Source organism: Paroedura picta, chromosome 14 (genome assembly GCF_049243985.1).
Source record: "Paroedura picta isolate Pp20150507F chromosome 14, Ppicta_v3.0, whole genome shotgun sequence".
NCBI lineage: Eukaryota > Metazoa > Chordata > Lepidosauria > Squamata > Gekkonidae > Paroedura > Paroedura picta.
The window spans coordinates 20,446,506-20,461,281 of record NC_135382.1 but is presented as its reverse complement, the minus strand read 5'-3'; the positions used below and the strand labels follow the sequence as shown (position 1 = coordinate 20,461,281).

General features: G+C 49.9%; 1 protein-coding gene across 1 annotated transcript in view; it reads right to left on the bottom strand.

Annotated features, from left to right (window-relative positions):
- The window catches only part of HSD11B2 (hydroxysteroid 11-beta dehydrogenase 2), a 37,235-nt gene extending 22,907 nt beyond the window's left edge, over positions 1 to 14,328 (bottom strand). Inside the window, exon 1 of the mRNA XM_077309910.1 lies at positions 13,917 to 14,328. Within this exon, the coding sequence (XP_077166025.1) occupies positions 13,917 to 14,313 (397 nt within the window). The 5' untranslated portion in view covers positions 14,314 to 14,328. The remainder of the gene's footprint in view (positions 1 to 13,916) is intronic.
- Between the last annotated feature and the right edge of the window lie 448 nt (positions 14,329 to 14,776).

The following is a 14,776-nucleotide window of genomic DNA, read 5'->3' as shown; positions in this document are numbered from 1 at the left end:
CGGTGGTTGGAGGCTGGGGAAATGTGATCCTCTGGAAGCCCTGCCTGGAAGAAATTACTAGGAACTCCGCATTTCTCATGCACAAAACCTCCGACAGCCTTTCTAGAAACTCCTCCAGGCCTTTTTTTTTTCTTTTGAAAACCCCATCAATGCCTTTGGAACGCCAGATTCCAGGCGCTCTCGTGTGGTCTCCGTGGGAATCCGCACACAGACGGAATCCAGTCCGGACACTTTTTCGGTTTTTGTTCGAGGGGTCTGTTGCCTGAAGCTGTTAAACACAGCTTTGGCAGGGAGGGATTTCAGCTGGTTTCTGAGGCTGAAGGTGCAGTTAACCCTTTCTTCCCGTGTGGTTTCCTAGCTCTCGTTTGCAGCCTTGAGTTTAGAAGAAGAAGAAGAAGAGTTGGTTCTTATATGCCGCTTTTTCCTACCCGAAGGAGGCTCAAAGCGGCTTAGTCGCCTTCCCATTCCTCTCCCCACAACAGACACCCTGTGGGGTGGGTGAGGCTGAGAGAGCCCTGATATCACTGCTCGGTCAGAACAGTTTTATCAGTGCCGTGGCGAGCCCAAGGTCATCCAGCTGGCTGCATGTGGGGGAGCGCAGAATCGAACCCGGCATGGCAGATTAGAAGTCTGCACTCCTAACCACTACACAAAACTGGCTTTAAAAACTAAGCCATGTGATTCAAAACTATTTGATTGCAGTAGTTGTCATCTCTTGGATCAGAACTCAGGGGAACGCAAATCATTTATAATTCCTTCAGTCCGCTTGCTTTCCCTGGAAGCAGCAGGGATTGTAGTCTTGCCCTGACTCTCAGTTCTGGTGCTTGTCACCCATATTCCTCTCAGGCCCCTCCAGGTCTGCACCCAGTGCCGCCAGACAGACTGCCTTGTAGTGCAGGCAGCCCAGGGCCATCTTTCACAGCCACAGCTGGCTTAGCTGTCTTCAGCATCCTTGTTCCCATTACTTTAAGACAAGTCTCTCTCTCTCTCTCTCTCTCTCTCTCTCTCTCTCTCTCTCTCTCTCTCTCTCTGTAAGTGATAATTATGGGCTCAGAAAGTCCTGGAGTTCTAGGGGTGGAGCCTAGAGATGAACCTCAGTAGGGTATAATGTCATAGGCTCCACTCTCCAAAGTGGCCACACCCCCCCCCCGAAACAAAGAGAAAGAAGAGCTGGTTTTTATACCCCGTTTTTCACTATCTGAAGAAGTCTCAGAGTGGCTTACCATCTCCTTCCCTTCCTTTCCCCACAACAGACACCCGGTGAGGTCAGGCCCCCCCGAGGGAGCTCTGAGAGAACTGTGCTCTGTGCTCTGAGAGAACTGACTCAAGGTCACCTAGCTAATAGCATGTAGATGAGCAGGAAATCAATCCTGGCTCTCCGGATTAGAGGCTGCCACTCTTAACCACTACGCCATGCTGTCCCTCAGCCAGCTGTAATTTCAGGAGTAGGGTTGGGCGCTTTGGGGGCTAAAGCACCCAACCCTATTCAGGAGAGCTCCTGCGACTGACAACCTTGAGTGGTGGGCATGCAGATCAAGATGGGTTAGCTGCATTGGTTGGTCTGTAGAGCAGCAGAAAACAGCAAGAATTCAGTAGCCCGGAAGGGCTTAGATACCTGAAAAAGTGAGCAGTGACCCATGAAAGTTCATGCTCTGCCACCAATGGCATTAGTTTTTAAGGTGCTACTGGACTTTCGCTCTCTTCTAGTGGAACATATGTGTAAAGAGTGTTCTGTTCAGAGGCTGGTTCCTTCCCTATCCTCGGGCTATCTGAGCAGCGCAGACTGGTATTTCGATGTCCTCAATACTTATAAGTCACCCTCAGACCAGATATACCAGTTTGGATTCTTTCCATTCTTCTCTGGGCTCAGGATTTCACAGGGGATGGGGGAGACGGGTCTACCGGCTAGCCCAGGGGTGGCTAAACAGTGGTTCTCCAGATGTGCTGGCAGGGGTTTGTGGCAATTGTAGCTCATGGACATCTGGAGAGCCACAGTTTGGCGACCCCTGAGTGAGACTACAGCCCCCTGGAGGCATTTTTCGCTTGGAGGACATGGGAGACAAGGAGCAGGTGCTTGGTTTGGAGCAATTTTTGATCCCAGTGTTAAATCTTTGAAAATCTAAGGGCCAGTTCCGAAACCGGATGCTGGACTGGATGGACCCCTGTCCTGATGCTCATCAACCATTACAGAATGGGCACTGAAGAGAGAACAATTCCCTACCAAGTAGAGATTTACTAAGCTTGATACCAACAAACACAGAAAGGGAAATGCAGAGAAAATGATCCTATGTTAATACCTGGATATATGTTAAATTTCTATAGGTTGAAACTGAAAAAAATTGCTTTTGGTGGACCCTTGAAAACACATGGGGAGAACTTCAAAGGGGAAATGTGGAAATAGCAGGAAAAAATTATTCTTGCTTTGCACGAAATGTTAAAATTTAAGGAATAAGAGGCCTAGTACGAAATAAAGGGTTAACACATTCTATTTTGGCCTGGCCAGAACAAAACAGAATGTACAAATATCACTTCCAATGGACTCCCTGTGATTAACAGGCCGTGAGGTCATAGAAGTGACTAGTCGGGCCTCGTAACAGCAAAAACCACAAGTTAAAATAATACAGTGGAAACCTCAAAAACTGCCTCAAATAAACGAAATGTACCTAGTCCCGTCCCCCCTTCCCCCCCGCAGCCATCTCGAAACTGTATGCAAGATCAGGAACTAACTTCCAACCCACAAGACAGAAAAAGATCTAATATTAATTTGTTGATATTGACACTTTATTTGCAGATGGCTTCCCAGTGCTTGACCTGTTCTCCACCCTGAATCTCTCCTTTTTTGGCCATACCCAGAATATCACCTATTCACCCAAAGCCTCTCTGATACCTGCCTATTGACATCCATCTTTCTGGGCACAAATTTGGTGCGTCATTCCTAAGCACGAATCACCTTCGCTCCAAGTTTGATTTTGCAATCCACCAAGCTCAACAGGGTTTCAGATAGGAGAGAAACCCCCATAAAATGTCTGAAGCAACAGCCCAAAGCAACAAATCTCAGCCTTCCAAATGGAACAGGATGCTACAGAGACATTGGGGTCTCAAAAGGGCAGGGTTTGCTTTGAGCCAAAGATCACCATTGTACAAAACCTCTGCAGTGCTTGAGCTCATCCATGGGCCATGCCAAGCAGAAAGAAAGATGTAAATGCCTCCAATCACCTGCACTTAGATTCCCTGTACCTGAGATTCAGGGACAGCATTTCCAAGTAAAAAAAAACATGTTTTCTAGTCTGCTTTCTTTTAAAGAAGTCTGGAGAAGTTCTTCTTTCATTTAAACGCTTTGCTGTAGTGGTTAAGAGCGGCAGCCAGCTGGGGTGACCTTGGGTCAGTCACAGTTCTCACAGAGCTCTCTCAGCCACACCTCCCTCACAGGGTGTCTGTTGTGGGGAGAGGAAGTGCAAGTAATTGTAAGCTACTTTGAGACTCCTTGGGGTAGTAAAAAGCAGCTCTTCTTCCTGGACAACGCCTGTGCTCCAACACGGGCCTAGAAAATGTTGCCAAAGTTGTCAGCATTAGGAAGATCCTAAAACGTATTTCCTAAAGCAGTAAAGATTGTAGGACAGAAGGGGGGGAACCCGTGAGGTTTTCCACTGCAGAGCGCTGGAAAAAGACCCCCTAGTAACATCTAAACCAGAGGAAACAGCCTGTGCATGAGGCTCCAACCACACATGACACATTCCTGATATTGTGGTGGGGAACAACACGAGGATTTAGCATCACACGTGCAATGGGAGTTTTGTGCACAGTAGACGCACACTGGCTGTTTTCTTCTCACAACCAAAGCAGGCGGGAAGAAGCCGTTTTTAGCCCCTCTTCGCCGCAGTTTTGGCATCCGTAAACTGCCCTGCGGAGATGCTACTGGCTCCATTGGGAAACTTAACGAAGGAGCCAATAGTGAAAAGAGCAGGGAGCAGAGGCCAAAGCTGTTCCCGCCTGCCTGCTTTGGTCACAAACAGAGGAAAAGCAAGTGTGCATCCGGGAGGGAACAAACCTCCCTTACCAGAGTGAGTCGAAGTCTGTGTTGTTCTCCCAGCAAGTATGGGGACTTTGCAATGTGCAGCTGGCATATCTGGCTCAAATAAGTGGGTCCGGTATGCATGGGTGGCTGGGTGGGACAAAAAAGACAGCAACTTTCTCCACTTACCACATAACATTAGAAGTCCCAGCTGTTCCAGGGTGCCCAAATTGTTGTCCTTCTGACGTCGAGGTTTTTCCCCCCCCCAAGGATTAAACTGGCTCTTTAAGGATCACCAGCATCGTGGCTTCTGCACCCCAGCAGGGCTTCTTCCCAACCTGCTTTGGTCAAAGCTCTGAAACCGTCAGCCAAGCAACCTGAGCACTAAGGTGTATATATAGTTTGCGATGCCTGAGGGGGGCAGCAGATCCTGCACAGAAAGCGTCCCTGAGAAGAAACTGTGTGCTCCTCAAGAAAATAGATGGATCCTGGGGGGGAAAAAGGACAACAGCTTTTATTTTGTTTGTCTAAAATATTTATTAGCTGCCTTTCAACCTGATGGAAGTCAAGTCGGCTCAGAATATTAACAAAACAACAATAATAAAATGCCTTTTAAAAAACAGAATTTAAAACTGACAAAAAATCGAAATTAAATTATTCAAACGCTGTCTGAAATAAAACACTCTGTTCAGGGACTCTTTTAGGCCCATTTTAGCCTGTTGGATATAGTTTCATGTTATTTTTATGCTTCTGGCTTGTCCCCCCGCCCCCGCTCATTTATTAGTAATCATTCTTACACTTTGTTCCTTTTGCATTGCCGCAACTTCAGGAATCACCTTGCATGGATCTCTGAAGAAGCAGCATATAAACTCCCTGAACAATGTGCTAAACAAATATTTGCATCTGCACTGCAATCCAAATTCTAGTTGGCTTGCATCCACGTTATAAAGTCCTCGAGGCTGCCAGATGTGTTTCTATCACACATGCAATGGGAGCTCCCTACCAGGAACTTAATTCCCAGCGTCCAGGGGTCTTATTCCCCATCAGGTCTACGCAAGGAGAGGAAAGCATGAGCCCTTGGTCCAGCAAGGTCAGTATTGTCAGCCTGGCAGTACCTCAGGCTGTTGCCTGGTCCCTTTAACTGGAGATGCAGGGGATGGAACCTGGGACCTTCTGCATGTCAAACAGGTGCTCTGCCACTGAGCCATGGCAAAGACTTTCTCCCAGGCACTGTGTTCCCAACTTCAAATGGTACCAGGGATCCTCTATGTGTCCCACTACAAACTGTCAAGTACATGTTAAGTTTCTTCAGTGGGGCAAACAGTGGCTCTGTTTTAGCTCAGGACCACAACACCTCTCAGGAACACCCATCTAGGGCCTGACTCGGTTTTGAGTCTCCAACTGTTCTCTGCTATTTACTTTTATTTCTTCCTTTTCTTTGCCTTTTTCCTTCCCTGCTAGGATTTCTGGGGTGCCAGCAGTTGGGAAAAACCATGCTTTCCTTCCCCAGAACTGTCTGGGGGGACTTAGTATGGAGACAAGACACCCCTCCCCTCCAGCATTTCAAAGTGGAGCATTCTGCTGGGTAGACTTACCAGGACAATCTTGTCTTGAGTTTTCGGTAGACCTCTTTGCTGAGTTGTTCCTGGGGTTCTGACTTTCCTTCATTTTTTCTGGGACTTCCCCTGAGGGAGAGACTCCCTTCTGGCTTTCTGCTTGAAAGTAGTTCCTCTGTCAGGGTCCATCAAAGTAATATCCCGAAATAATGACTTCGTAGTCATTCCAGGAGGCCTCAGTTCAGAGCCCATTCAGTCATGATGCCCAGGGCTTGCAAAACTCAGCACCTGTGCTTATGAAGGGCTGGGTGGGGTATGTCTCATTCAGAAACTCTCCTTCTTCTCCTACAGCCCCTTGTAGCTGAAAGCGATCTTTGGAACGCCACAAAATACGCTGGTCAGCATCATCAAGGTGGGTTATGGCCTTGATGGTTCTGCCAAGAATTCTGTGTCATAGTTGTCAGCCCTTGATGAAGTCATTGCCATTTCTCCTTCCCTCCCCCAATGAGAGAGAGAGAGAGAGAGAGAGAGAGAGAGAGAATGTGGAACAGGCATCTGCAAGGGGAAGGGTTTGGCCATTACACCACATGGACCATGCAGAAAAGGCATCCACACAGAGATGAGATACAATCTTGGGCTCAAAGTGGTAGGAAAGAAACTGCTGGTTTTCAGGGGAATGGCCTCATTACAAGAATTCTGCCCTACTGCCTTTTCTTTTTTTAGACATCCCAGGAATCCCCAAACAGATCACGCATTGAGAAATGTTCAACCCAGTCCATCCACGCACTAGAACGGTAAAGAGGTTATAGCCCAGAAAGGAGCTGCTTACAACTTTTAGGTGCCAGATTCTGAGGCCAGGAGCCTACAATGTTTCTGAAAAGGCTAGTGGAGAATCAGCCTATAAAATAGAAAGACTATCAACGATCCCTGCTAAAGTATTTTATTTCACATCATTTTCAAAGAGCAGTCTGGATTTCCTTGACAGGGAGATTGACCAGCCAATCAACGAACATGAAAAAAACACCTTGCCATTGAGTTTCCTGCACCACCACCCCAATTAGATATGGCATTAATTTTATCTATTCTTCCTAGCACACCCTGCTGAAACAAGCATCTTGGCACATTTGTTCTGGTTTGTAAACCGCAGCAGAGCTGTAGATAGTTACTGAAACCCAACCAGAAGAAGATGAGATTGTAGGATGACCACAGAAATGTTTTGGGTAACATGCTATCTTCAAAGGCACCTCCTAGATTTTTCCCACTCTGAATTTTCTTTCCAGGAGACTGGCAGCTAAGTGCCCATTCAGTTTTTACAGCTGTCTTCCTGCTCTCTCTTTCTATTGGTAAAGGCAGACCAGGTCTAGCTGGCTTGCTGGCCAGGCCACCTCTCCAGAACTGCCTTACGCTGGCATTCTCTTGAACATATTTTAGTTATTACTTATTTCTTTAAAGCGTCTTTTCCTCTCCCAGAAAACTGAAACACAAAGCCGGTGGCAACAATAAAACCAACGCAGTGCACGGAGTCACCATTAAAACAGCCAGCAAAAACAAATCCAAAACGGAGTCAAAGCAAGGTCAAAAGTCCTTTCCAAAAGTTCAGTCTCACATCCCTTCTTGGAGCTGCAGGAGGAATTAATGTGGATCCTCTTCTGGAAAACTCTTCCGTATCATCAGAGCAGTGACCAGAGGAAAGAAAAGGGGAGGGGGAAGGAATGCCGGCGGATGGGTACGGGCCGTCAGTGTTTATATCCATGCAGGGACTGGAACCACTATGAGGCTGTTGCATGACAGAGCACAAGATCATGCTAAGCGGGTTAGGATTCTGGGCTGGCATAAGAACCCCACCATGCTGGCGGCAATGCCAAGGCAACTTAGCTGGCACAAGGGTAGTGGAGGAGTCGGCTTGGTATCCCAAGCTCTTTCAAAGCTCAGCACGCCCACCCCTGTAACATAAAATGACACTGGAGTAAGAGCAGCTGGGACAAAAAAAAAAAGAGACCCTTCCTCCACCTCCTAGAAGGAGAAGAAGAAAGAAGAAGGAGAAGGAGAAGAAGAAGAAGAGCTGGTTCTTATATGCCGCTTCCTCCACCTCCTAGAAGGAGGAGGAGGAGGAGGAGGAGGTGAAGGAGGAGGAGGAGGAGGAGGAGGAGGAGAAGGAGAAGAAGAGCTGGTTCTTATATGCCGCTTTTCCCTACCCGAAGGAGTCTCAAAGCGGCTTCCAGTCGCCTTCCCATTCCTCTCCCCAAAACAGACACCCTGTGGGGTGGGTGAGGCTGAGAGAGCCCTGAGATCACTGCTCGGTCAGAACAGTTTTATCAGTGCCGTGGTGAGCCCAAGGTCACCCAACTGGCTGCATGTGGGGGAGTGCAGAATTGAACCTGGCATGCCAGATTAGAAGTCTGCACTCCTAACCACTACACCAAAGTGGCTCTACACCAAACGCCAGGCATTGTGCCCCAAGAAAGGTTAGGACCCCATGATTCTGCAGACATTCACAGCACACTGACTACTGCAAAGAAACCCTGTTGGGACACCCATTTTGCCAATGATGGGGCACGGGTTCTCCTGAGACTACAGCCCTGATCTCCAGGCTTCAGAGATTGGTTCTCCCGGAGAAGAAGAGGAAGAAGAGTTGGTTCTTATATGCCGCTTTTCCCTACCCGAAGGAGTCTCAAAGCGGCTTACAGTCGCCTTCCCTTTCCTCTCCCCACAACAGACCCCCTGTGAGGTGGGTAAGGCTGAGAGCTCTGAAATTACTGCTCGGTCAGAACAGCTTTATCAGTGCTGTGGCCAGCCCAAGGTCACCCAGCTTGTTGCATACAGGGGAGGAGCGGGGAATCAAACCCGGCTTGCCAGATTAGAAGTCTGCGCTCCTAACTACTACACCAAGCTTTGCCAGAGAGCCAGCCCTGCAGCAGCGAAGACAACAGGAAGCTGAGTCATCACGTCTCTCTAACCACTGCTGCTGCTAGCCAAACCCTTATCATTCATTTTGCCCTTTAGGATCATACACAGAGGGCAAGGAGCACTCAGGCAGGATCCTGCACGGGGGGGGGGGCAATTGTCACAGTGGCGACAAAATGCAGGGGAGTCTAAATGCGTGGGGAATGCCAATGAGAAGGGATGTGTGGGTGGAATGGCTCTTTTCAGACCTTGTTCGCTGCTCCCCTACTGAATGCACCAGCCAGGGGTGCTTTCTTCTTTCTACTACCTGGGATTCATGACTGTTCCTGTTGTTTTTGTCCCTCTTTGTAGGTGGTCCTCCAAGAGGCCAAGGATGGCCCCCAGTGTTACCTAGGCCAAACAAGCCATCTGCTGTGACTAGAGGACAGCCAATCGCTCCCTGTGGGGCAGCCGACTCTTGTGGCCTGCCAGGCACACACTCAGCAATGGTAGCAACTGTATATGTCTTGAGAAGAGCTGGCATGGTGTAGTGGTTAAGCATGGTGACCTCTAATCCAGAGAAGCGGATCTGATTCCCTGCTCCTCCACAGGCAGCCAGCTGGGTGACCTTGGGGCCAGTCACAGTCATGTTAGAGCTGTTCTCACAGAGCAAAGCTCCCAGGGTGTCTGTTGTGGCGACAGAAAGGAAGGCGATTGTAAGCTGCTTTGACACTCTTTTGGGTAGTGAAAAGCAGGGTCTAAAACCAACTCTTCTTCTTCATAGTGGAACCTGGTGACGGCCCTCCACGCACAGTAGTCCCTTCTTCTGACTGGGTCTAGCTTTCTGCAGCTCAAAGCAGATATTGAAAGGGACCATTCTGCCTACTTTACTCTTACCTTACCTCTGTTCTTTCACCACCCTCCCATCACCTTGATCTCTGCAAGTCATATGGTTTCCCCAATTTTGGGGTAACCTCTTCCTGTCACCCAGCTGACCTTCATGTGGCTTCTAAAATTATTGGCATTCTTTCCAAGCACTAGGGTTAGATACACCCGTCATCTGATTTGCTGCCAGAACCACAGTCCTGATACTGCTCAATAAGCCTAGAACTGTTTCTCAGCCATGTTTCTGTGAGCATGGAGAGGATTCTCTGTTCTCCAGTTGATTTTGCTCAAGCAATGTGCAGAGGGCAGCCCCTGGTCACTGCTGGTGTGAGGAACTGTGCAGACAGATAAGGGCTCTGCTTTGTAAAGTAACAGAGGTCACTGACTGGCTCTGGCACTGTTTTCAGGAGTGTAGCCATGTTGGTCTGCAGTCACTAGATTCAGGTCCAGTAGATTTGGGGAGAATGGGCTTTCGAGAGTCAGACCACCCTTTGTCAGATGCTGGAGCTTTTGACTCTCAGAAGATCGGGCCCCAAACATCTAGAGAGCCAGCTTGGTGTAGTGCTTAGGAGTCTGGACTTCTAATCTGGTGAGCCGGGTTTGATTCCCCACTCCCCCACATGCAGCCAGCTGGGTGACCTTTGGCTCGCTATGGCACTGATAAATCTGTTCTGACCAAGCAGTAATATCATGGCTCTCTAAGCCTCACCCACCTCACAGGGTGTCTGTTGTGGGGAGAGGAAAGGGAAGGAGAATGTGAGCTGCTTTGAGACTCCTTCAGGTAGAGAAAAGCGGCATATAAGAACCAACTCATCTTCTTCATCATCTTACTGGTCTCTAAGCTGCTCCTGGACTTGAATCTGGTTCTGAGATAGGATTCTCTGAGGTGTTCTGCACGAGATTCTCATCTCATGTGGGTGATCAGAAGCTTGAACTTGGGCTTCCAAGCATGCGTATGCTGTTCTACATAAGCCAGGGCTTTCTTGACAACTTCTATCCAGCATCATGGGTTGCATGTGTGTTTATGTGGAAGGTCAGGGCTCTAAGCGGGGCGGAAGTGCAAGGAAAGGAGCGGTCAGTGAAAGCAGACTTCAGAGTTGGAGGAGAGTGGATGAGTGTGGATGAACCGCACAGAGGTGGTGGGAGAAAAGGGCCGATTTAGGCTTTTCTGCCCATTGAATCCGTGGCTGGTGAAACCGTGGAGAGCTCGTGACTTTGGGGGTGGATTGAGCAAACATTGAGGGCGATGGCCCCATTTCCTTGGAGAGTTTATATGTGTACGTTTGGGGGAGGACCTCTCTAAGTGGGGACGAAACTTTGCTTCACACACAAGAATGCTTCCAGGGCTGCAGAGGAAAAAAGCTGCTGAGCTAATGAAGGAAGGAGGCCCCTAGGATTACTTGTGCCGGGTAGGGGGATAGACGGAGAACGTGTCTCTAAGGTGGGAGATGCACACAGAGTGAATCAGCATAGTCAACAAAAGGGGACATTCACATCGTTCCCCACCTACCAATGAAAGGACACCACAAATCACAGGTGGGTGGGGGAACAGCGTGAAGCTGTGCAAAAGGATAAACCTTCTGAAGTTGACATTAGCAAATGTTACCAGCTTCTAGATCAGAATCACCCCCAATTTAAGGCTTTTTCTTCTAAAATTCTACGTTTGGGACAATGTATACCCGTGAACAGCTCTTTTCCATATAAATATCAATATATAAAAATATTCAAGCGGGTGGCCATGTTGGTCTGAAGCAGCAGAACAAATTTGGAGTCCTGGGGCACCTTTAAGACCAACCAAGTTTTATTCAAGGTATATGCGCTTTCGTGGGCATGCACACTTCCTCAGGTACAATGTTGTATCTGAGGAAGTGTACGTGCACTTCTGGAAAACTTTGTTGGTCTTAAAGGTGCCACCGAACTCTAAATTTGTTCACTATATCAAAAGGATGTCCTTAGCTTACAGAGACACACCTAAACAGCACACTAAAAATTGCTACAGCACGGATGTTGACTTCAGATTTTGATGCAATAGTTTAGATCAGGGGTGGGCAAACTGTGGCCGTCCAGATGTCCATGGACTACAATTCTCATGAGCCTTGCCAGTGCATGCTGGCAGGGGCTCATGGGAATTGTAGTCCCTGGGCATTCTGGATGGCCACAGTTTGCCTACCTCTGGTGGTTATTATTATTATTATTATTATCATCATCTTTCGATTTATTGCCCGCCACTCCCTTACGGCTCGTGGCGGGTTACAACATTTTAAAACCCCCAATAAAATCCATTAAAAACCCTCAGCAACAATTACAATATAACATTATCGGTTAGCAAGCTAACCTGGCAAGATAGGCTAATCAACCTCCCCCTCCTACTACAAGCAGGTGGAGAGGGGATACTGATGGTACTAATCCCCAATCTCAATCCCAGGTCCCGGGTCCCTGGGGGGGGGCATAGATGTTAGCCTCGTTTAGAGCAATAGGTGTCAGTTATCAAATGCTGTTAAATAAAGGAAATACTGTATGAGTGTCGATATTTTAAGTATGTTTGTATTTTGAGTAAAAAATAATATTGCTAATTGAGTTTGCCTGTGTCCTTTATAAAGTTTATATCTCTGCTACCTGACTCTATATTTTATTTTTATATATTTCCAATCTGGCCATCGTAACCAATAAGTTCCACACCTCTGAGCTAAACAAATAAGATATTTCTGATTCCAGGAGCTGCCAGCCAGATGGACAGTGCAGTTCAAAAGCAAAACATATCTGTTTGTCGGCCAGAGATAGGCTGCCCCTGAACGTGGAAGTTCCATTGTGGTCCTTGTCATTGTGTAAAAGGAAGATAGATTCCTCCATGCCCTTGCTGGGAAGTAGGACAGGTGTTATTGTATTACTCTGGACCCCCTTGCCAAAACTATATCTTCTCTGTTCTGTAATTCTATAAACAGAGACATGCAGATGTTTTCTGCTTTCAGTTATCATTCCTGGGAACCGTGGCAAAGTCATTTGAAGTTTGCTTTTCACTAAGACTGTGTTCCAACACGAGAAGTTTCTCTTTACCCCTGCCCCCATTGCTGCGCCTTCTAAACCCAACCCAGGAACTCTGCTCTCTTTCGACACTTTTCCCACTGCCTGGTCCCTCCTAGGGCATCTGGTCACAGACCTGCCATCCAATTTCACAGTGACAGTGCAAGGAAAATCCTTCACATCTGCTGCTGAACCAGAAGTGCCATCTCAGAGATTAAGACCTCGTGTGAGTTACTTAGAGGCATGTCCCACTGAGCACAAAGGAATGGGAGGTTGACCTCTGCCCTTCTGCAGTTTATAAACAAGTCTTAGGAGAGGGGTCTGGAACCGATGACCCCCTTAGCACTGGTGAGAACTTCCCCAGCAGGGGAGGGTTGATGGAGGGCAGAGGCAAAGGACAGGTTTCTCCTGTCTCTTCAACCTCTGCAAATTCCAGAGATTGATCCCTCTGAGAAAAGGTTCTCCCCTAACATCCCAGACTTGGGCAGGGTTCTGATGGTATCTTCAGCCCTTTGTGGAGCTGTTGTCACAAGGCTGGCTCTTGTCTGTCCCTGGTGGGGGGTGGGGTCTAGTCAGTCTCCAGACAGTGCCCTGGGGCAAAAGACCATCTAATTGACCCCCGCACGCAAACACACTCTCCCAAATGCTCACATTCCATCGTAAGCACCCACAGCAGTCAGAGCATCACTGGTCAAGAGCACACGAGGCTTGCTTTAGTTAATATGATTGTGTATTTCAAATAAAACTAAAAATATTGGGGGGGAGGGAAAGAGCACATGAGGGCATCACACACAAATGAAAAGAAGCCACGTTAAGAAACGGGACACTTTTTCTTCTTTTTGCAAACAAGAACCGCTTTCAAGCAAGATGTTGTTAAACTTGGCTCAGGTCACCGTGGCCTGGATGAATCGGCCCCTGGAGCACAACCTGACCTGGGGGGGGGGGCACCCCAGATTCATCCTGGCATTGACAGATTCAGGGAGGCTGCAGGGTCAGCCCCACCACTCCCTCACCCAGGCCCAACAGCCTGCTCGGTCCACACCGTCCAGGGGGCTCCAGCCCGCTAGCTGAGGGGCATCCCACCAGGGGAGGCCAGCCACTGCCCCACTGGGACCTGTGGGGAGGAAAGGCTTTCTTCTGGCCCCACCACAGCTAAGAAGGAGCTGGCCACACAGAGTCCTTTGCACGTGGAAATGTGCAAAGTGGGAGCCTCCCTCCTGCTCTCAAGTTGCCCAGGCTCTCCAGGGTAAGGTGACAAGATTGTCCCACTTTTGGAGGGACATCTGGGGCTACCTGGCAAATTGTACTTCTGCTGAAATTTAAACATATATATTACAATACTATTTTTGCATTCCATGCGTTCTATGAAACTTTCTGTTGCTCCATGTAGACCAAATTTTAAATCAAGAACCCCACCGGCCAATGTGGTCCCGCTTCACCCATGTTAAAATCTGGTCCCCTTACTCCAGGGTCCCTCTCCCGGGCCACCCCCTTCCAGGCGAAGCGCCCGGGCTGGGCAGGCCAGGGGCGAGCGAGCGAGCGGCGTCCGGGCGCCTCACCTGTGATGAAGACGGCTTTCCCGGCGACGGGGATCCTCTGGCGTCGCGCGGCGCCTCCCAGGACGAGCCAGCAGGCGGTGCCCGTGAGGGCGGCGCTGAGCGGCAGGGGCAGGAAGCCGTGGCCGAGCGCCTGGAGCAGGACCACCAGCCCGGCGTGCAGCAGCAGGCGGGGCGTGAGCCACAGGTCGCAGCGCAGCAGCGTCTTCAGCAGGCACCACAGGCAGCCGAGCCACACCAAGTGGCCGCACGCCCAGCCCAGCTCCATGGCCCGGCGGGGAGGGAGAGGGAGCGGGAGGGGAAGGGGCGAGGCCGGCGGCGGGCGGATGCAGCGAGGGCCAGGCCGGCGGGGCCCCAGGGGCGCACATCGGCGGGACTGGGGCGACCGCGAGCGGCACATGATTTATACCGGAGCAGGCAGTGGGGAAAGGGGAGGAGCTGCCCCTGCCCTGCCAATGGGAGAAGTTCAAGGCTCCCGTGGAGGGAGACGCACAAGCACACGCACCCAGCCACAGGCGCCCTGGCCCCGGGGTGGCCGCCCGGCTCCGTCGGGGAGGGGAGCGGCTGTTGCCCGGCTGCTCCGCCGGCCGCCCTCCAGCTGCGGCTCTCCCTCCTCCGGGACAGCCCGGGCCTGCTGTCCGCCGGGTTGGCCTCTCCCTTCCCCCGAGCGGCCCAGGCAGGGCGGGCTTGGCTTGGCTTGGCTAGGCTTGGTCTCCCGCCGCCCCCAGGTGTCCAGAGGGGCGGCCAAGGGCAGCGACCGATGAGGGCCGGAGGTGGGAAGGAGGGCGCCTCACCCGCATTCTTCCGTGGCTCCTTTTCGCGCGATCGCTGCCCGAGGCGGCCCAACAGTCTCAAGGAGCGAA